Genomic DNA, 23,080 nt, shown 5'->3' with positions numbered 1-23,080 from the left:
GGTACAGCTCAGTGGAGTTATGTGCCACCATTGGGGAGGGACACACTTATCACATTGGACAGACCAGATCAAAACACATACCCACTTCAGAAAGCCATTTTACTTGCCAAGTTTGGGCTGACCCCTGAGAAATACAGTCAAAGGTTCAGGGACAGCACCAAACTATCCACACAAACATGGGTAGATTTCTTTGACTTTTCCAGTAAGGCACTGAATGGATGGGTGCGGGCTGCAAAGTAGATGATTACACAGGATTGTATAGTTTGATTCTGAGAGAGCATATGCTCAGTATTTGTTTTACAGAGTTGCGCCCACACCTAGTAGACAGTAGGCTGACTGAGCCCAGTAAGCTTGCTGAGGAGGCAGACCTCTGGACTAGTGCCAGAGTGTCCAGAAAGGTATCTGGGGGGGACACCCACAAAGGTGGTCAGGGTTCCCATCAGAAAAAAGAGGGGGGAGAAAAACTTAAAAACAAGTAGTTCTCAAAAGGCCCCCAAAATAGTTCCCAAGGGAGTAGTGGTAACCAGTCCTGGTCTGATTCTCAAAAGAAAGGTTTTACTGACCATAAGACAGGGAATTTTGTACCCCACTGTAAAGAGTGCAATAAGTATGGGCACTCTGAGGGCGACTTCAAGTGTCCCAAGAGGGCACAGCCTCCCAAAGGAGGGCAGACACCTGGGTTGGCTAGCGTAGTGCTCGGGGAGGAGATGGTCCCAGTCAGTTTTGGGGAGCAGACAGAGGTAACCCTAGTGTCCCTGGGGGATGCAGAGATGGTGCCAAAAACCTACATGCCTGCCAATACTTCCAAGTATAGACAGTGGGTCACCATCAATGGGCAAAGGGTGGAGGCTCTGCGTGACATAGGAGCCAGCATGACTACTGTCAAGGCTCAGCTGGTGTCAGCTGAGCAGGTCATCCCAAATACATTCCACGGAGTCATAGTCGCTGACAGTTGTGAGAGCCACCTACCGGTAGCTCTGGTTCACTTTGAGTGGGGGGGGGGTCTCTGGTACTCTAAAAGTAGCTGTGAGTCCTGCCATGCCTGTAGATTGTCTGTTAGGCAACAACCTTGAGCACACTACCTGGAAGGAGGTAGAGCTATGGTCTCACTTGGAGATGTTGGGTTTGCCTGAGTGGGTCTGCATGACCACACGGTCCATGGCTGCTCGAGAGGGGAATCAAGGGCGTCTGGAGTCTGGAACAATGGCCCAGACAACTGCCAAGAGGAGGGGCAAGGGGCGCGGGAAACCGGTCCCAGAAGTTCCCGCAGTGGTTGACAGGGTTCCTGAGGAGGAGGCCCCCGAGCCAACTGGGGAAGACATTGCCGCCCTATGTGACCTACCTGAGCTTGCTGGCTGGCAAGTTGAGGGTGGGCCCACCAGGGAGGAATTCTGCAAGGCGCAGAAAGAATGTCCCACTCTAGAGGGCATGAGGAAGCAAGCCTCAGCCCAAGCAGCAGGTGAAACCTCTGGCAATCACCACATATATTGGGAGAATGATCTCCTATACAGTGAGCCTAAGGTTCCAACCATTGGGGCAGCGCGTGCGCTGGTGGTCCCCCAGTGTTACCGGACCTTCCTACTGGGACTGGCTCATGACATTCCCCTGGCAGGACATTTGGGGCAAGACAAGACCTTTGCCAGGCTTGTCACCCACTGCTATTGGCCCAGAATGAGGACAAACTCAGATACGTTCTGTAGGTCCTGTCCTACCTGCCAGGCCAGTGGTAAAACAGGAAAAAGGGTTAAGGCCCCCCTGATTCCACTTCCTGTCGTTGGCACCCCCTTTGAAAGGGTGGGCATCGACATTGTTGGTCCATTGGACCCCAAAACTGCCCTAGGCAACAGGTTCATCCTGGTTTTGGTGGACCATGCCACCCATTACCCAGAGGCAATCCCTCTGAGGACCGTAACTGCACCGGTGGTGACCAGAACTCTAATGGGGATATTTACCCGTGTGGGATTCCCAAAGGAGATAGTGTCTGACAGAGGCACTAACTTCATGTCTGCATACATGAAGTCTATGTGGGATGCGTGTGGTGTAACCTACAAGTTCACCACACCCTATCACCCCCAATCTAACGGTCTTGTGGAGAGATTCAACAAGACCTTGAAAGGCATGATCGCAGGCCTCCCTGAGGAGTAAGTGGGACGTCCTCTTACCATGCCTTCTCTTTTCTTACAGAGAGGTACCCCAAAAGGGGGTAGGGTTCAGTCCCTTTGAGTTCCTCTATGGCTACCCTGTCAGGGGACCCTTAAGCATTGTCAAGGAGGGGTTGGAGAAAGCTCCAAAGGCACCCCCTCAGGATGTGGTCATCTACATGCTAGCCCTCCACAACCAGATGAACCGCTTCTGGAAAGTGGCCAAGAGTAACCTTGAGGCAAGTCAAGAGGTAATGAAACGCTGGTATGACCAGAAGGCAACCCTGATAGAGTTTCAACCTGGAGACAAAGCCTAGAGCTCTCCAGGACCGCTGGTCTGGCCCATTTGAAGGGAAGGAGCGGAAAGGGGAGGCCACTTACCTAGTGGACCTCCAATCCCCTAGGAACCCCATAAGGGTGCTCCATGTCAACTGACTGAAGCCTCATTTTGAGAGGTCTGAAGTCAACATGCTTCTGGTGACAGATGAGGGGGCGGAAGAGGAGAGTGAACCTCTCCCCGACCTCGCTGCCAAGGAAGGTGATGGGTCAGTGGAGGGTGTCATTCTCTCTGACTCCCTGACCCTAGACAAGAGAGGGGGCTGCTACCAGTTACTGGAACAGTACTCCTCCCTGTTTTCTCTCACCCCTGGACGCACACACTTGTGTGTCCATGATATTGACACGGGAAACAGCCCCCCTGTAAAAAACAAAATTTACAGGTTGTCAGACAAGGTGAAGGCCAGCATCAAAGAGGAAGTCTCCAAGATGTTGGCTCTAGGGGTTAGTGAGAAGTCTAGCAGTCCCTGGGTCAGCCCTGTGGTGCTGGTATCCAAGGCTGCTGCCAAGCCAGAACTTAGGTTCTGCGTGGACTACCGGGGTCTCAATTCAGTCACACGGACTGACGCTCACCCCATCCCCCGAGCTGATGAGCTCGTAGACAGGCTAGACGCTGCCAAATTCCTCAGTACTTTTGGTCTCACATCAGGGTACTGGCAGATCGCCTTGACTGAGGGGGCTCAAGAGAGATCAGCATTTTGCACACCTGAGGGCCATTACCAATTCCGGGTGATGCCCTTTGGGTTGAAAAATGCCCCGCTACCTTCCAACGGTTGGTTAACGGGATCCTAGCTGGCAAGGATGCCTTCTGCGCAGCCTACCTGGACGACATTGCAGTCCATAGTGACAGCTGGGAGGAACACCTGCTCCACCTCAAGGAGGCACTTCAGGCCCTGCAACAGACAGGCCTGACCATCAAGGCCAGTAAGTGCCAGATTGGGCAGGGTTCCGTGGTGTACTTGGGACATCTAGTAGGTGGTGGCAAGGTGCAGCCACTCCCGGCCAAGATTGAAACTATCAAGGCCTGGCAACCACCTAGAACCCAAACAGAGGTGAGAGCCTTCTTAGGCCTCACCGGATATTACCACAGATTTGTCAAGGGCTATGGAACCATGGTGACACCCTTGACAGAACTCACATCCAAAAAGTAACCTAGGTTGGTGACTTGGACAGAGGCTTGTCAGAAAGCCTTTGACTCCCTGAAGGAAGCCATGTGCACGGCCCCCGTGCTCAAGGCCCCTGACTACTCCAAGGAATTTATCGTGCAGACAGACGCTTCAGAGCATGGCATAGGGGCGGTCCTAGCACAGCTAAACGAGGAGGGCCTAGACCAACCAGTAGTCTTTATTAGCAGAAGACTATTATCACGGGAACAGAGGTGGAATGCTATTGAAAGAGAAGCCTTTGCTGTGGTCTGGGCACTGAAGAAGCTGAGACCACACCTGTTTGGGACTCACTTCCGGGTTCAGACAGACCACAGGCCCCTCAGATGGCTCATGCAGATGAGGGGTGAAAATCCAAAACTCTTGAGGTGGTCCATTTCCCTACAGGGGATGGACTTTACGGTGGAGCATCGCCCAGGGGTTGACCACGCCAGTGCTGATGGTCTCGCCAGATACTTCCGCCTTAGCGATGAGAGCTCCCAGGAGGTTGGGTAGCTCTCCCCACTTTCAGCTGGGGGGGACACATGTTAGACCTGACAGCCTTAGGGTGGTCACCCCTAACTTTTTGCTTGCCTCCCTCCACTTTTTGGACACTGTTTTTGCTGGTTTTTAGACTCTGCACACTTTACCACTGCTAACCAGTGCTAAAGTACATTTGCTCTCTCCCTTTAAACATGGTAACCTTGGATCACACCAAATTGGACTATTTGATTTACTTATAAGTCCCTAGTAGAGTGCACTATATGTGCCCAGGGCCTGTAGATTAAATGCTACTAGTGGGCCTGCAGCACTGGTTGTACCACCCACTTTAGTAGCCCCTTTTACCTTGTCACAGGCCTGCCATTGCAAGGTCAGTTTCACTGTCACTTCGACTTGGCATTTAAAAGTACTTGCCAAGTCTAAAACTCCCCTTTTTCTACATATAAGTCACCCCTAATGTGTGCCTTAGGTAACCCCTAGAGCAGGGTGCTGTGTGGATAAAAGGCAGGACATGTACCTGTGTAGTTTACATGTCCTGGTAGTGTAAAACTCCTAAATTTGTTTTTACACTACTGTGAGGCCTGCTCCCTTCATAGGCTAACATTGGGGCTGCCCTCATACATTGTTGAAGTGGTAGCTGATGATCTGAAAGGAGTAGAAAGGTCATATTTAGTATGTCCAGAATGGTGATAGAAAATACTGCTGACTGGTGAAGTTGGATTTAATATTACTATTTTAGAAATGCCACTTTTAGAAAGTGAGCATTTCTCTGCACTTAAATCTTTCTGTGCCTTACAATCCACGTCTGGCTGGGTTTAGTTGACAGCTCCTTGTGCATTCACTCAGACACACCCCAAACACAGGGTACTCAGCCTCACTTGCATACATCTGCATTTTGAATGGGTCTTCCTGGGCTGGGAGGGTGGAGGGCCTGCTCTCACACAAAGGACGGCCACACCCCCTACTAGGACCCTGGCAGACAGGATTGAACTGAAAGGGGACCTGGTGCACTTCTAAGCCACTCTTTGAAGTCTCCCCCACTTCAAAGGCACATTTGGGTATAAAACAGGGCCTCTGCCCTACCACCACAGACACTTCCTGGAGAAGAAACCTGAACCAGAACCTGTACCCTGACAAGAAGAACTGCCTGGCTGCCTAAAGGACTCACCTGACTGCTTTCTACAAAGGACTGCTGCCTTGCTGTTGCCCTGCTGTCTTTCTGATTTCTTGCTTTGCTGCATAAGTGCTCTCCAAGGGCTTGGATAGAGCTTGCCTCCTGTTCCCTGAAGTCTCAGGACCAAAAAGACTTCTCTCTTGCAACTGGACCCCTTGTGCGGCGAAAAATTAGACGCACAGCTTATTTCGCTGTGAATAATTTCCCGCATGCCGAACCGGAAAGACGCCGCTCGACTTCGTGAGGAAAAGATCGACGCAGCGCCTGCGGTGCGACCAGAACTTCGACGCACGGCCCGCCTGGACAACGCCACCCGACTTCCAGAGGGGAAATCGATGCAGCGCCTGCCATGAGGGAGAAAATTCCACGCATCGCCCACCGGAACGACGCGCAGCCGGTAAACCCCGGGGCATCTGAAAATCCCGCAACCCGAAGAGGCGACCTGTCCGCGCGCCGGAAATCGACGCAACATCTTCCCAGCGTGGAAAATAACGACGCAAGTCCGTGTGTGAAGGGGGGAAACCAACGCACACACCATTTTTCCACGCATCTCCTCCTCTGCGGCACTTTGCTGAGATTTTTCACTCCAACCAGGTACTTTGTGCTCTAGAGAGACTTTGTTTACTTTTAAAGAGACTTAGGACACTTTATATCACTTTCCGGTGATATCTTTACTTTTTCTTATTGTATCTTTGACCGTTTTGACCTGCAAATATCCAGATAAATATTATATATTTTTATAAACACTGTGTGGTGTATTTTTGTGGTGCTATATAGTGTTATTGTATGATTTATTGCACAAATACTTTACACATTGCCTTCTAAGTTAAGCCTGACTGCTCAGTGCCAAGCTACCAGAGGGTGGGCACAGGATAATTTGGATTGTGTGTGACTTACCCTGACTAGAGTGAGGGTCCTTGCTTGGACAGGGGGTAACCTGACTGCCAACCAAAGACCCCATTTCTAACACCAAAGAATTGCTTGAATTGAAAAAAATAAATGTTAATAATTACATCCAATCGAACATAAGGAGATCAAAGAAGAGGGGAGGGGGAAGTTGTCAAAAAACGTATGACCGGCCTGAGACACTGACTGATTAGGAGTTTGCTTCTTTCAAACCAGTGGATTATCAGGGTGGTTCTGATCATAATTCCTTAACCCGATGAGAATGGATAGCATGTTGTATGCAGCCTCTTGACTGGATGGGATTGGATGCCAAATTGTCAAGGAAAAACAATTGTGGGACAAAACTATTGAGGCTTAAATATCAAGAACCAAAATACCATGAAGGTAAATGCATATAGGCAAGTATAGATTTACTATTCTTAACTCCTCGTCTACGTACCTTGAAGATATGTATTGCCATAGTACATGTATGTGAAGTCAAATATAGTGATGTATACTTACCTAAATATGCTTACCTTTGCAATATTTATGTTCAAGATATTTATGCCTCGATCATTTGTGCATCAAGTTTTCTCAATATTATGATGGCACATCATAGAGTAGTTGATCCAAAACACCAGCCTCATTTGAAAGGGAGCCCATTCAGAATTTAGTTCTGGCTGCAAACACTAGTCAGAGAGATATTTCAAGATAGGTGTAATGTGATCACGTAATTCTAGTTCCTAGGTTAGGATGGCTTTCACTTTAGGTGCACCTTTCTGGTAAGTGGTGCACATTCCAGAAGTCAAACTATCATATTAACACCCCTGTCCGCCCTTGATATCGCCAGTGTCTATATTTCGAACACAATAAACCTGCTAGAATAAAGGGTTACGAAGACTTCGGAGATAGCATTGGTACAGGCTAGTTTTTCTTCTGTATTTGAGTGTGCAATAAAAGCTTCGAATTAAGTAAGAAAATGCAAAGCAAAGATCATGCCCATGTACAGCCGTCAAGTGGGTTAGCTGTAACATTTCTGACTGAACTGGCCACAATGGAATTTACCTGGAACTGGCTGGATAGGGTATCTCGCCTAATTTTTCTAAAGACCAGCCACAACGTGAATACAACTTTTGACTTGTATGAATCCAATAACATAGTCTCTCAACATCATTCACGAATTCATCCATAATATAATTCATCCTTAATCAGGATTCATGCGTCTTTCCTAAATGCCAGTACCTAAAATGATATCATACATGCCTTTGAAAAACACACCAATATTAATTGGAAATTGCCATTTGCCGTTCATTAAATCCCTCTTTGATTGACATTGTCCAATACTGGTGACACTCATCTGTATTCTCATTGACACTGTCTTCTGCTAAGCACATCTTTCCTCATTAGGCCTCCTCTGTTGACCTGTGCTTCTCTTCTAATTAGAAATTGCCCCAACAGCCCCTCATGTGTCATGTTATTGGTCATCTCTCACTTGTTTGTTTTCTGATTGGACATTGCCTTTGGTGCTCCATTGATTACCTTTGGAGTAGACATGGCCTTTAGCCACCAGTGGACATTTTGTTCAGCTGTGACATGTTTCTTTCCCATTGGACAATGCCTTTAGCTTCTCACTGCTCGCTTCACATTGGACATTGCCTTCAGGTGTTATTTGGTTCTCTTGTCACTGAATTTACCTTCAACTATTTATTGTTTTGCTTCTCATTGGTCTTTTCTTTTTATGGTTCCTTGTTAGCCTCCTCAACATACAGTGCCTTCGGCTTTTGTACTGTTTCCATTGAACATTGCCTTCTACAGTCCGTCTTCCCTCTGAATATGCGTTGCTTTTGATAGAAGAGGGTTTGGCTTTTCATAGTACGTGGCTTTTGGCCGTTTCTTGCTTGTTTTCAAGTCAGACATTTCCTTTGACCACTCCGTGTTAGGCTTCTCATAACATTTTGCCTTTGGCAGTCACATTTTGTCTGGAGTATTGCCTTCGGCTGTTCGTAACGCCACATTGCCTTTAGGTTTCTCCGCGTAGCTTCCTCTTACACTTATGCTGGGCGTTGCTTCCGCTCACCCTTATTTTACCACTGGACTTTGTATCCAGTTGTCCACTCTTTGTCCTCTCAGTGGACGCTGTTCTTTGTTGTCTCTTCTTAGTGTCCCCAACCACCTTTTGCTTTTTCTCAGTCTGTTCTATAAAACAATTTGGACTGGGTGCTGAGTGATCACTTAACCTGGCAAGACCAGCACCAACCTTCCCTTTTTCCTGTTTATGTTCATTTTCTTATTTTCTATCACTGAATCATCGAAAGTTTGCTGATGCATGATTTAAATCAATGTTGTTGTTTCTTTCCTTAGGTCTGGTTTAAAAACCGCCGTGCCAAGTTCCGCAAATGTCAACTCTGTGAGATAAATAAGAAGCCGAAGGTGAGAGACTCCAGTCCACTGAGAGTGGAAGTCCTAACCAGCAAGGAAAAGGCATCAACACCAGCAAGTGAAAGCCTGCAACGTGCAACAGATTCACATGTGAGTGGGAACCTTTGTGTGCCCTCAAGGAAAGACCTCTGTTTGCTTCCCGCCACCCCCCCGCTGAAGTCTCAGGGGGTACATCTGTTGGCTAGAGCCCCTGAATTGCAGCCAATGCCAGGGCCCAGGGAAGATCTAGGGCTGGCATCTGCTCAGGTTGCAGATGTTCGGAGGCTGGGTTACTTTGCTCCCTTTCCGTTGCTGCCATACTCCTGGTTATAGGTGAACACAGGGAGGTTGGTCTTCCCTAATACCAGCTTGGAGGATGTCTTTTGCAGCCCCCTGCATCCAGGATCCCAAGTGGGATGGAACCCACTGTGACAACATTTGCAGTTGAAAAGACTGTGAGACAGTGATTAGCAGTTTCCTTTACCCAAGCAACATCACACACCCCTGTTATTGCAAGAGATGCACTTGTCTCCTACCCTTGCTTCACTCAATGATGTTTGGTGCTGAGTCAAGGCACCAGCAGACCCAGCGTATCGGTCTGCTGCATGCACAGCAGACACGTTATGTTCACCAGTGTGTCATTTTGTGGTGATTCTTTCTTCTGGATGATACGGCACTTCTTAAGAGAACACCGGGGCTTGTAATACAACAATTCTGGCGCTTCTCAGGGGGCCTGGGTGCTTCCTAAATGACAGTTTCAGCACTTCCTATCGGGGAACTGTCACTTCCATGGTAACCGTCAGGACACTTCTCTGCAGTTAATGGGACAGTTCTAGAAATCCTCAGTAGACCTGCTTAGTTTATTTATTTTATAATTGTGGTAATTTACACAGTGCCAATTCAAGAATGTTAAAAACGTGATTCAGCCTCGACCAAAGAAATGGAAATTAGGTAGGAACAAAATGTACATTTTGCCCATGATGTATTCGAAATTAGACACATTTTGTATTTTGGGAAGATTGAAAAATGTATTTACCTTTCCAAAACCTGCCTGTGGCAGAAAATAAAAAAGTACATTTTTTTGAACAGTTTTCACCTAAAAATGTTTTTTGCCGGGATTTTTTTTTTATCTGTCAAATGTATTTTCTTGGGATTTCTTTTCTTGTAGGTTTATTTTTCTATTTTCACAAATTTATCAAAAGGGCCATCCAGAGTAGAGAATAAAATAGTTGTCTTTAGACAGTCCTGTGTCTCTAACGATCACCAACAATAGGCTTTCTAGAATATTGCCTTGTTTTACAGTGCGACTCGGTATTCTGAGATGTGTTGATAGATCATTCACTGGATGGTCCTTTTGAAGGGGAACCGTTGCAAGTCCCAGCATCCCCATTAAAAACAGCAAGTATGGACAGGAGAACTGATGCTTGCTAAGGCCAACCGAAAGAAAAGGAGGTCATGAGTATCAAGGCATTGGTTTCAAAGCTTCGGTGCCTATGTTTTGCTGATGGTTTGGGGTGGTGGGCACCACCTCTTACTTTTGGGGTCCGTTGGAAACGAAAGATAGGAAAGGAGGGATTCAATAGAACACGTAAGGTTGAAAAATAATGAACCAGGAACTGAAGGCTTGGGTGAAGACAGAGAACTGTGGTGGAAACATAAGTAATCAACCTTGTGTTTTGGCAACCCCAGAAATTGTCAGAACTAGTGGATGTGGATTCTGAGGAAAAACTGTGGGCACCTGGACTTATTTTTATTTATTTATTAATATGTTTACAAATAAAACCCTGGTGCAGAAGCCTACTCCTGCCAGTTCTGATCAATGCTTCATGCTCATCCGCCAGCCACAAGCCTTTGAATCAAAACTGCTGAGTTGTGGCCTAACAGGATGCATGCTGCGAGGGGAAAAAGGCATGCTTGGCGACACCAAGGTCCGTACAAGCTCATCTAAAGCGGCAGGCCAGAGACGGTATAGAGTGCTTGTCAAAGGACATAGTGGCCTTGAAATTATGGACCAGTCTCCAGCCGGACCTTTACGTCTGAAAGACACTAGACAATTGTTACCACAGGAACTCAACCGTGCCACCATGCAATACAAAACGTCTGATCTGGAGGCAGGGAAGATAGGACCCCAACAGTGTTGCTTTGTGAATAAAGCCCTGAGTGCTGACATCGTTGTGAGACCCCAGGCCTTATATGGTAAAATCTTTTTTTGCAAACTTTCAGATTCTGACTTTTTATCTTCCTTACTTTTATCTTCGATCTTTGGACCTCAAAATGGTAGAAACAGAGATCCATGTCTCCCTAACACATGCCTACAAACAGTATGAGGGGATGGCCAGACACAGAACTTCATAATGTCTTGTGGAGCCAGAGGCGCACCACCAGCAAGCAAAGCAACACTGCCTCGATCAGTAAATATGAGTGAAGGTAGCAACCTCTGGACTCAAACCCTAGAAGACCAGAGAGAAACTCAGAACCGGGACAAATGCGAACTGAGTTGCGTGAAGACAAGGTCCAAGGAATACCCAAATTAACCAACAGAAATCCACAAATTTATTCAGCCTCTAGGAGCAGGGATACATGCAGACCCCTAAAAATGCTAGGTCCCCCCGAAACCGAGTCTCCTCAAAGTACATATGAACAGCATAACAGAGACATGTAAACAAGGTATCTGTCAAGAACACGCAAAATGTAATTGACGTGCAGTGATGTCTAGAGCTTGCGTTTTGTATACCTCACCTTACAGATTCTGGGTTACTGTTATAAGCTGCAATGCAATGCATTCTCTTGAACGTCACAGCAGAATGCCAAAGAAGCAGATATATTACAGTAAAAGTGAATGTAAGCTAAAGTTGGCATTTTCCTTCTTGCAACGAGAGGGAGAAAAAACGAAAGCAAATAGTCGAAGTGTCAGGCAGACTTACATCCTGACAATACCACGCTCGCTTTCACTAGCAGACGGCAAATTCCACCTTGACTCTAATGAGAGAACTGTAGTCCTTTTTAGCCTTCATTACTGCATCCAGCAAAAAGCCCTTTAGGTCCAGTGTGTAGGAAGCTGGCTCTGTACATAGTATACCAAAATGAGATATACAGCGCAAAGAGTCCAGAGGTTCCCTTACTAGGGGACAAGGGCGTACTCTAGCAATCCCAAGGTGCTCTTTTAGGGGGTAGTGTAGGTGAGCAGCCTTAGGCTTATCAGAGACTAAGGCCCATATTTATACCTTTTAAGCGCCGCATTAGCATCGTTTTTTGACGCAAAATTGGCGTAAACTTACAAAATACAATTGCATTTTGTAAGTTTGCGCTGCTTTTGCGTAAAAAAATGCCACAAATGCGGCGCTAAAAAAGTAGAAATATGGGCCTAAGTGTTAGACGCTTACCATAGGCACACAGTCAAAAAATGAGACACCTGACTCAATAAGGAGATCTACATCAATTTACAAAATTAACAAGTATCTTTATATATAAGTAGGCACCAAAATCAATACTGTAGGAAGCTGGCTTTGTATATCCTATCTCAAAGTGAGAGATAGTGTTCACAGAGTCCAGGGGTTCCCCCAGAGGCTTGACAGAGGCAACAATAGATAATACTAATGCTCTATTTGTGGTAGTGTGGTCGAGAAGTAGGCTCATCAGAGGGTAGTGTTAAGCATTTGTTGTACACACACAGGCAATAAAGGAGGAACACACACTCAGAGACTTAACTCCAGGCCAATATGTTTTTATATCTATAGAAAAATATTATTTTCTTAATTAACTTTAGAACCACAAGATTGAGATTTCAAGTAAGTACATAAATTGTAAGGTACTTGGCATACGTAAAAATAGAACTTTGAATGAAAACAGTAATGTACGCAGTTTGGCATAAAATGGCAATAAGCTATTTTAAAAGTGGACACAGTGCAATTTCAACAGTTCCTGGGGGAGGTAAGTAAAGGTTAGTTTGTCAGGTAAATAAAGCACTTACAAGTTCAGCCTCTTTGGGAACCCCTGGATTCTGTGCAAACTATCTCTCACTTTGAGATAGTATATACAGAGCCAGCTTCCTACAAGTACAATCATGTAATTTATGTTTTGCAAGAGAAATTCTGTCAAGTTTCAAAAGTCGACACAGTTCCTATTTCAGAAGCTGCAATGTCATCCTATGGAGGAAAAACAAATACTTCATACAGGTATAGTACAGCGACTTATGGGACCAATCTCCTGGACTTAGGGTAAGTCTGGGGTGAGGTCCAAAGCAGCACCAACAGGTCACCTCAAGTGGCTGGGGACACCTTAGGTCCTTTTCTCCATGGGCCAGGGGGGACAGGTGCAGATTTGTCTTGTGGTGTTGTGTTTCCGTCACTGGGAGCACTTGTGGTCGAGTGGGGCATGCAAACAGACGCTGCAGGTGGCCTCGGTCAGTACACAGCAGGTAAGTCCAAGGTGAACTTTGTCTCTGGAGGGCTGCACCACTGGCCCACTTCAGCTCAGGCTAGGCGGCATAGGTGCAGTGGTGCTTTCTGCTGTCAGGTGTTTGGCGGTCCAGAGTCCTCAGAGTTCTCTTGGAGTGCCTGCAAGATACAGGGAAGCAGCTTATCTACTCCACGTGGTGGAGATCCTGAGTCTTTGTTGAAGGTAGACAGTCCTCCCAGGCTTTTGGAGGCACAACAGCTTGCAGCACGAGACGATTTTGGCGCAAATTTGCAGGAACATCAGACAAGCGGCTCTTGAGCGTCCTATTTCTTCAGAGGTCATTAGGTATCTGATTTCCCGGTGTCAGGGGTTCCCTTAAATACCAAATTTAGGGGTGTTTAGGGGAGTGTATGGTAGTAGCTAATGGGCTACTTACCTCTCTGGCCATTAACCCCCTATATGACCACTTCATGTGGCAAGTGGGCATAACCCTGTTCCAGAGTTCCTAGTTCTGCCATCACAAAGATGGCAGACTTTCTCAAGTTGTGTCCACATCAGACAGCTCACCCTAGGGGTGGGACTGACCTCACAGATGGGCATGCCTCTCTGACTACTAATTTTCCTGCCTGTCCAGGTGCCACATAGGCCCTGGGGCAGGAGGCCAGCACCCTCTCCTTTGAGAGAAGCCAGATCTCCATTTCAAGGGCTGTGGCTTCTTTGAAGCCTCTTGCCTTGGAATGCATATTTACAGGACATCCTGTGGGGAGGGGTGTGCTACCACCTCTCCCAGAGCAGGCTTTGTTCCTATCTGCCCGAGATCAAAGGCTCTCCCCCTTGGGGGTCAGAAACCTGTCTGCTAGTTTGAACTAGTCAGCCAGCATACGGGTAAGTGGTAGGTTTTTCAGGGGTCTCCTTTAAGGTGCCCTCTGAGTTTACTTATTGATAAATACATCACTGGATCAGTGAGGGTTTATTAATACAAGATGTTTGATACAAAACATCCCTATTTTCGGTGAAGCAATCATATAGCTGGGAAATTCACATTAACCAGTCTCCAGCATATGTACTTACAATGGCTTCCCTGTTCACTCACTATGTCTAAGAATTGACGAAGACATAGCAGGGGCATATCTGCTCTTGTGGTGATGTCCTCAAATGTAATATAATTCACCCAGCCTTAGGGCTGTAAAGCCTGCTGTAGGGTCACTTATATATATTGCATACAGTCAGACATGGTGCCATGTTGTTTTTTTCACTTTTAGCTGCACCAGGACACGCAGCCTGCAATGGCAGTCTGCATGTGCTAGGTGAGGGGTCTCTGAGGGTGGCACAATTCATGCTGTAGCCCTGGTGGACCCTCTTTGGTACCCATGCCCTTGGTATGAGGACTACCATTTACTAGGGACTTACAAGAGTGCCAAAAGTATTGCCATTAGGGTAACAATTGCACAATTTTAGGGAAAGAGATCTGGCACTGGGGACCTGGACAGCAGGACCCCAGTACACTTTCAGTCAAAACTGCTTCAATTACCAGGCAAAAATGTAGATTTTCCTAGTAATTTATGACGGAAAGACTTAATTTTATTAAAGACACGAGGCGAATATTATGCGTTCTTTTCTTACTTTATTTTAAACAGCAGCAGTCAAGAAACTACAGCTCCCAGGAGGATTAGCGTCAGACTAACCAATGGGAGTAAAACAGAAACTAAGAACTAGTCCAATCAGCATACACCATCAACCATAGAGAGTACCCTTGACTGCAAGCAGCCCTCTTTTCTTGAGCGAGTAAGTCAGATAGAATCATAAAACAACGGGTAAATGAGTCCCACAATCGCCAATGCCAAGGAGACTGAACAAAACTCTTGGACCACCGTGATGAGACGAGAGGCGGATGAAGGAGGCAGAGGGTCCTGTAAAGGTTGCGCTGATGCATCCGCAGATTTCTTCTTGAAGGGAGAAAGGGAGAAGCCAACGACGTTATCCGGAAGCTGGAGGAAGTGCAGGAGTCGCTGGGAGGGAGAAAGAAGTACATATTAACAGAAGTACTTGAGGTGGGATAATATTCGCCTCCGTGTCTTTAATAAAATTAAGACTTTCCGTCATAAATTACTAGGAAAATCTACATTTTATGACAAGACCGGAGGCTCTATTATACGAGTTTAAAGCATATCAATAACTACAGAAGAAGCAGTTCTAACAGGTTTACAATAAAAAGTCTTAAAAACATTGTCATTAGTCCAATCTGCCGACCTGAGAATGTCCTCCAAACTAGATCCTAAAGCGAACGCTTTAGAGGCCATAGCTCCCCTGGAAGAATGGGCCCCATACACCGAAGTGTCAATACCCGCTAGGGACATGATCAATCTGACCCAACGGGCTAGGGTTGCAGAAGTAACCGGGTTATGAGGTTTGCGAAAGGAAATTAGTAGTTGGGAAGAGGAAGACGTTCTCAGGTTGACAGTTCTTTTCTCGTATTCTTTCAAACAAAGACCCACACATAATTTTGGTTTATCAGGGAAAAAGGGATAGAACACCGAATGTAAGTTAGTTTTGGTGCGCTTGGCGATGTGAAACAATACACCTGAGGGTAAAAACTGACGGGCAGAAACATCTAGAGCCCTAACATCAGAAACCCTTTTGATGGAAATTAGGCATAGGAGCATAGTGAGTTTGGCAGACAGCATTTTTAGGGAAAGACTCGAATTGTCAGACCAAGAAAGAAAGAGATTCAGAACCAATGAAACATCCCAGACGTGGGAGTATTTGGCAGAAGGGGGCCTAGAGAGTTTGACCCCCTTTAAAAGGCGACAAATTAAGGGATGAATCCCAATAGGATTGCCATCAATATTAGAGTGGTTCATAGAGATAGCGGATCTATAAAGGTTGATAGTACGATATGATTTACCCAGTCCTGCCTGAGCCGCTAAAAAATGAATAATCAGATTTAGATCCGCTGAAAAGGGATCGGCACATTTTCCCACACACCAGCTTGCCCAAAGAGACCAAGCTGATCTGTAGGCTCGCCTTGTGCCAGGCGCCCAGGCATTGTTGATGAGCTCTGAAGCTTCCGACGAAATCGGGAAGGACCGCTGGGCAGCCCTGAAATGAGCCAAGCTGATAGGACTAATGATTTGTTGAGAATAAGATTGTGGGGCCGACCGAGTGGATCTAGGAGGAGAGACGGAAAAGAGGGGAGTAGGATCGGGAAATCCACCGCGAGCTCTAGAAGGGGAGGAAACCACACCTGAGATTGCCAAAAGGGGGCTATCAGAACAAGGGACGTCATTTGGCGCCTGACCTGGTTTAAAACCCTGTTGATTAGAATAAAAGGAGGGAAAGCATAATTGAGGGAATTGGACCAATCCTGAAGGAAAGCGTCTGTAGCTAAGGCCAACGGGTCCGGACGCCAACTGAAGAAACGAGGAAGTTGAGAGTTGATTCTGGACGCAAAGAGATCCACCTGAAAGGGCCCCCATTTTCTCTCGATTTGGTGAAAGACGGAACAGTGTAATTTCCAATCGCTGGAATCCGAGATATGTGGGGAATGCCAATCCGCATTGGAGTTCAGAGAGCCTGGGAGATACTCGGCGAGAAGGGAAAATTTGTGGGACAGACAAAACTCCCAGAGGCTCTTGGCCAGAAGAGCAAGGGGTCTGGACCTGGTGCCACCTAGATGGTTTATGTAACGAACTGCGGAAATGTTGTCCATGCGGAGCAGAATGGAGCAACTTGCTCTGTCCTTCGTAAAACTTCGGATCGCAAAGGAGCCTGCAAGAAGCTGTAAACAATTTATGTGCAATCTGGACTTTTCTGCGGTCCATGTACCGCCAGTCGAGATTGAGCCACAACGGGCGCCCCAACCGGTGAGACTTGCATCGGATTCTAATACAAGATCGGGCACAGAGGGGAAGATGGATCTGCCGTTCCAGGCCTCTAAATGGGATATCCACCATTGGATTTCGAGTAGAGATTCTTGATCTAGATAGACAAGGTCGGAGAAAGCCAAACCTCGACGAAGGTGAAGGATCTTGAGATGCTGAAGGGCGCGATAGTGAAGGGGTCCTGGGAATATGGCCTGGATAGAAGAAGAAAGAAGGCCGACGACTCTTGCAAGAGTTCTGAGAGAAATAGAGTATTTCTGGAGAATTGAAACCAATTCTCTTTTGATTGCAGAAACCTTGTCCCGTGGAAGAGACAGGGAAGCCGAAACTGAATCGATTCGGAAGCCTAGGAATTCTATTTGTTGGGAAGGAACCACAATAGATTTCTCGAGATTTAAGAGGAAACCAAGCTCTGTTAGGAGAGTGGAAGTTATCTGAAGCTGGGACAGGAGAGAAGATTTGTTTTGATGCATAATAAGGATATCGTCGAGATAGATAATGAGTCTGAACCCCAGAGATCGAAGGAAAGATACGACCGGCTTTAAGAGCTTCGTGAAACACCACGGAGCTGATGAAAGGCCGAAAGGAAGGGAGGAAAATTGATACGTTTTTGAATTCCAAAGAAATTGTAAATATTTTCTGTGAGAAGGATGGATCGGGATAGTGAGGTATGCATCTTGGAGATCCAGTCTGACAAGCCAGTCGCCTTGGAGTAAAATATCCCTGAGATGGATAATAGTCTCCATTTTGAAGTGTCGATAGACGACGAACTGGTTGAAGGATTTTAGATTGATTACAGGTCTTAGCTTTTTGTTCTTTTTGTGAACGAGAAAGATAGAACTGATGAAACCGGAGGAGTCTGGAATGCAGCTTTGGATGGCATCTTTTTCTAGCAGTGATTGGATTTCCGAAGAGATTAGAGATGACATCTCGAGGGAGAACCTTGGAACAGGAGGGGGACTTGACTGGAAAGGAGGAAAGAGAAATTCGATGCGATAGCCCTGGACAGTGGAAAGAACCCATGGGTCTGAAGAAATTGACCTCCATTTTTGCAGGAAGAATCAAAGTCGACCTCCCACGGGAGGGCCAGAACGTTGGCTTACCTGAGGTATTGGCCGCTCTGGAGATGCGCTGGCCCCGGTTGTGGAAACCCCTTGATCGTTGGGGATAGAAATGGGGTTTGAACTCTTGGTTGTAATAGGAGGAAGGGTTGGAGTATCCTCTGGAGCCTTGGTTTCTGTATTGGCGGCCGGTAAAGCGACTCCTACCTCTACCGGCCCGGGAAAAAACACGTTGGTTGAAAACCTTCTTCAAGGATTGCTGGGCCTTACCGATAGACGAAAAAGTAGAGACGAAACGACTAAGGTCCTTGATGAAAGAATCTCCAAACAGTTTGCCATCGGCCTGGATACCAGGATCCCTGGTAGCAAGATTAGCTAACTTAGGGTCCATGCGGAGAAGGAGACCCTTGCGTCTCTCATGGATAATGGCCGAGTTAGCATTGCCCAAAAGACAAAATGCTCTTTGGGTCCAAAGAGAAAGGTCTAATGGATCGATGGGAGGATCCTCCAATCGAGCCGACTCGGCTAAGTCGAGAATTCTGGCAAGCGGACCGACCACATCGAGGAGTTTGTCTTGGCACGTGGTCCAGGCTTTGTCAACCCCTTTACGGGGATCCTTTCCATATTTTGTAAAAAATGTGATGAGGGACTCATCAATAGCCGGAGTCACAGTAATGTTAGAGTCCAGAGAAGGTCGAGGACATTCAGACCTGAGTTTGGAGCGAGTCTGTTTATCCAAAGGAAGACGTAAGCGGGAAGAAATATATTCAGCCACGTGATCCAAAGGAAACCACTCCGTGGAATTAGGGTGATGAATAAGGGACGGGTCGAACATGGGAACACCTTCGGCATCAACCACACTGGTAGAGGGCACGCTAGAGGAAAGTTTCGAACGTTTGGAGGGGGGAGAAGAATGAGAAAACGTGTCATCCGGATTATCTGACAAAGATAATTCGTCCAAGCCCTCTTCGTCCGTGTCCAAAACCCTCGTAACAGCAATCTTTTTTGGCGCTAATAAATGTTTAGACTTTACTTTACATTTGGCATGTGAGCTCGACTTTTTAGAAGAATTCCCCTCCTTAGACGGAGGCCTGGGAGGAACCAAGTCCTCATTCTGGTGTGAGGCAAGCTCACTCTCTGCATGTGCGCCTTTCGCTGTTTTAAAAGACGAGATTATTTTGCGTTTTCTGCCTTCCCCCGCAGAATGGGCCATGGGTTTGGACATCATGGATATTACAGAACTCTCAATGTTCTTAGACATCGTAACCATAGATGCTTTTAATGCATTTTTAACTGAGGATTTTATAAATTTGTTCAAGTCCTGTTTAAAAAACTCATTATCCTCAGAATCTGAATTAACAGATGAAGTATCTGTATTCCTCTTGCTTGCGAGCTGACAGCCTGCCCAAAGGAGTAATAAAACGTTTCTGAAGCACTGAGGTAAATAAGGGGTTAATAGCGAGCAAAACGCTCTATGGAACTGAAAAGCCCTCCCTTGGGCGGGGCCGAGAAAGAGAGAGGGAGGAAATGCTGTGACGTGAGGCTGAAGTGTCCCGGAACAGCACGGGCCAGCAACAGGAGGACGCTGCTTCGGCAGAAGACAAAGAGAGAACCGCTCCGGAGACGCGTGGGGACGCTCTACCGGACCGGAAAGCTTCGCGGAGGGTCTCCACAGAAACGGAGCGGCTCGCCTGTCGGACGCGCACTAGGAAATGCGCTGACAGGACGGGGAGCTTTCAAATGGAACGCGCGGCGGCGCGCGCTGTACACTTAGACCAACAGTAACGCGGGGGGGAAGGGGGTCGGAAAAAGCCCGAAATTGCAACGTCTTATGATTCTACAGGAACTGACACATGAATATAACAATAGGCATGCAAAAGTAATAAAATTAGACAAATAAGTAAACGCAAGAGCTGAAGAGTGTACTTATCTTGACTGCGAGCAGCAAGAAAAGAGGGCTGCTTGCAGTCAAGGGTACTCTCTATGGTTGATGGTGTATGCTGATTGGACTAGTTCTTAGTTTCTGTTTTACTCCCATTGGTTAGTCTGACGCTAATCCTCCTGGGAGCTGTAGTTTCTTGACTGCTGCTGTTTAAAATAAAGTAAGAAAAGAACGCATAATAGAGCCTCCGGTCTTGTCATAAAATTAGGGTTGACCATTCCAAAAAGGTCGACTTTCCTATACAGTGTAATTACAAACCATGCCTTGATAAAAGTTGGCAAAGTCCACCTTTTCCCACTGTCACTGAGGAGTAGCTTTGAGCATGCAGCAGAACGGCTGTCTGTGTTCCAGTCTTCAGGCTGCCCCACCACAATGTGCCATTGCAACGAGGCAGGGCCTGGAGATTTGGGGCAGTCTGGAGCTATGGCCTGTGTGGGGGACATGATGGGTAGAACAAGAGACTCTTTTGGGAATAGGGAGGAGAGCTCATATGGAGGGGGAAGTGATATGCCTTGGGAGGGGTTTCCGATGGAGGATGCTGCAGAGCAGTAGCTGTGCATCTGGTACCAATGGCAGTCTCTTGCGGCAACAGGAACAACTGTCTAGTTGTGAGTTGGAGGACTTTGTAACTTCACACACCAATATAAAGATGGGGTACATGGACATCTTATGGGTGTCTCGATTCCTCCAATGTATCAATATATACTAAACTCTTATCCTCCAGTCATTGTTCAGTTTCGCTTACCATTCTTTGAACTTAAGAGTCCTGGGGTAGTCAAGGGGCATGAGAGTCAATTCAAGAATCTCTGTGGCACACAGAGCACTGTTCTCTAAAGAGTTTAGGCCTGTTATGAAAGCAGGTGTGAAGGGTCAGACAGAGGTCTGGAGGAAGAAATGTCTATATTTTACAGATGCACCTTGACAAGGATTGGTCAATGGTTCAATTCTTCTTACTATCTGAAGTCCCCGGTGCATAGCTACATGTTTTGCAAATTCTTTTAGAACTTTCCAATGTGCTCTGATGGAATTTCTAGAGCACGCAGGGTTCCTACGGAAAAATCAGTTATCTATTTTCACCAAGATATTGAGATTTCCCATGAAAGGATGATTGAAAATTTCGAGACAAAATAAACATACATTATGGGGACTGAAAATATTTTTGTGTATGCACTCGTAAGGAAAAATGCCATAGGCCAGAGCCATGCGTGTAATAATGTGCACATTTGCTACTGGTGCTACTCTGCTTTCAGTATTAAGGAAGTTTCCCATTGCAACAATATGGGGTCTCCCTTTGAATGTTACATGTGGATTAGGATTGACTGCATCAACACATATGTTCACAGGGACAAGAGAATGTGACTGTGCGACTCCGGTTGTATCAGTCCATGTGGCTGTGTTGGAGAGAACCTACCAAGGGCCGTATGAGAACTGATTCACAGCTCACATCAACTATAAGACCTCTCTCCACCTTTGTCTCTCTGCTGGAGACCCTACCTTTCCCTTTACAGCTCTCAAACCCCATCCGCCACACACACATTATTTAGGTAGCCACCACTTGCCATGATTTTATGCACTGCTTTAAATACAAGCGCATTCCTTCTGCGGGTGTGGTTGCTTGGCACCTGGATCTTGGTTCCTAGAACTTCGGTGACAACTCTCTTGTTCATACTCAGCATAAAGCACACAGTGGGCATTGCTTTCATTATCAAGAGCTTGCGTTTCCCAAGAAATGTTGCCACATTGGGCGGAGAACACAGATGGTGTTACATGTGGTATGAAGCTTCATGGTAACCTGAGACCCCGCAATTAAGCTTTGTGTGTTCTCCTTGCATGCGGGCAAGCAATAGTAGATGTATAGCTGCTGGCATTCACAGCTTCAGGACAACCAGAAAGAACATCCAAGGTCTCAAGGGGCTCAGGTGGCAGAACATGGACTTCAAGTGCAGTGTGGTGATGAAGGACCTATGACAACATTTAGGGTATGATAAAGTAGGTGCACATGGCTAGAAGTGGTATGCATCGTAACAGAACACCACAGCATCCACAGAGTGAGCTAGGGCAGTGCTTGTGTTCAAAGGCAATATTGTAACTCATCATTAAGCAAAGTTTGTGTGCATGTCTCTGTGTTTCTGCCTTGACAATATCAATAACTACATGTAGGAAGCTGGCTTTCTGTATAGTGTGCTAAAAAGAAGTACACTGTGCAGAGAGCCCAGTGAATCCCCAGTTGGTTTGCAGAGGCAAAAGTAGTAAGGCCTAATGCTCTATTTGTGGTAGTGTGCGCGAGCAGTTAGGCCTATCAAGGAGTCGTATTAAAAAGGAGAAGCATCCCCAGAATCCTTGGCAGAGGACTGGCACTGGACCAGCTCCTCTTTTGGGCTCTGACCGGCATCTGGGTGGTCATTTCCAAGCAGACAGTCAATACTAAGGGCCTGATTCTAACTTTGGAGGACGGTGTTAAACCGTCCCAAAAGTGGCGGATATACCACCTACCGTATTACGAGTCCATTATATCCTATGGAACTCGTAATACGGTAGGTGGTATATCCGCCACTTTTGGGACGGTTTAACACCGTCCTCCAAAGTTAGAATCAGGCCCTAAGTCTGTACTGACTACCACCCTTCTCCAACTATTTCTAGGGGCACTAAAGCCACAGGCCTAACATTGACCTCCCCTGGGATAACTTTTACCCTGGCAGTCTCATCTGTGATTTACTGGTTTGAAAGTATCAGCCTGTCATGCACAACTGTGTGACTGGAACAGGTATCTCTCAGAACAGTGGTTGGGATTCCATACACCAGTAGGTGGTGGAAGTGCCTACTCCCCTCTGGAATTTCCAACTCATCTGTTGGACCCACTTTCCAGTTAAACGCTAAGAGGACTTTCTCATCTGAGGAATCACCCCCTATGGCTACACTGGCAACCCCTGGGGGTTTACTAGTGAGGTTGTTTTTAGGACAAGAAGTGCTCTTGGTCTGGTGCCCTGTCTGTTTGCAGTCATGGGACCATGCCTTAGTGACAATCCGTTTTTTTACCCTGCTAACCACTTTTGTTTTGTGAGGTGTCTTCAGACCAACCCTCTTACACAGATTTTTGGGGGCCTACAGATAACTCCTTTTTTTATTTCTAGGGTTATCCGCCTTTTTTTCTTGGTCGGGGCGGTCCTCGTGTCTTTCCTTTGGTCACCCCCACCAGTCCTA

At 46.6% G+C, this 23,080-nt stretch overlaps 1 protein-coding gene across 2 annotated transcripts in view; it reads left to right on the top strand.

Moving 5' to 3' along the window:
• Window positions 1–23,080, top strand: part of LOC138267882 (diencephalon/mesencephalon homeobox protein 1-B-like) — a 69,430-nt gene that overhangs the window by 25,949 nt on the left and 20,401 nt on the right. Inside the window, exon 4 of one of the 2 annotated variants that reach the window (XM_069217116.1) lies at window positions 8,541–8,708. In XM_069217116.1, coding sequence (XP_069073217.1) covers window positions 8,541–8,708 — 168 coding nt within the window. Of the gene's footprint in view, window positions 1–8,540; window positions 9,684–23,080 lie in introns of those variants that run through there. The other variant, XM_069217115.1, reaches the window with a different exon arrangement.

The sequence above is a fragment of the Pleurodeles waltl genome, chromosome 12 (genome assembly GCF_031143425.1).
Source record: "Pleurodeles waltl isolate 20211129_DDA chromosome 12, aPleWal1.hap1.20221129, whole genome shotgun sequence".
In the NCBI taxonomy this organism is placed as follows: domain Eukaryota; kingdom Metazoa; phylum Chordata; class Amphibia; order Caudata; family Salamandridae; genus Pleurodeles; species Pleurodeles waltl.
Note: the sequence above shows the minus strand (reverse complement) of the source record. Positions and strands in the feature narration are given on the sequence as shown.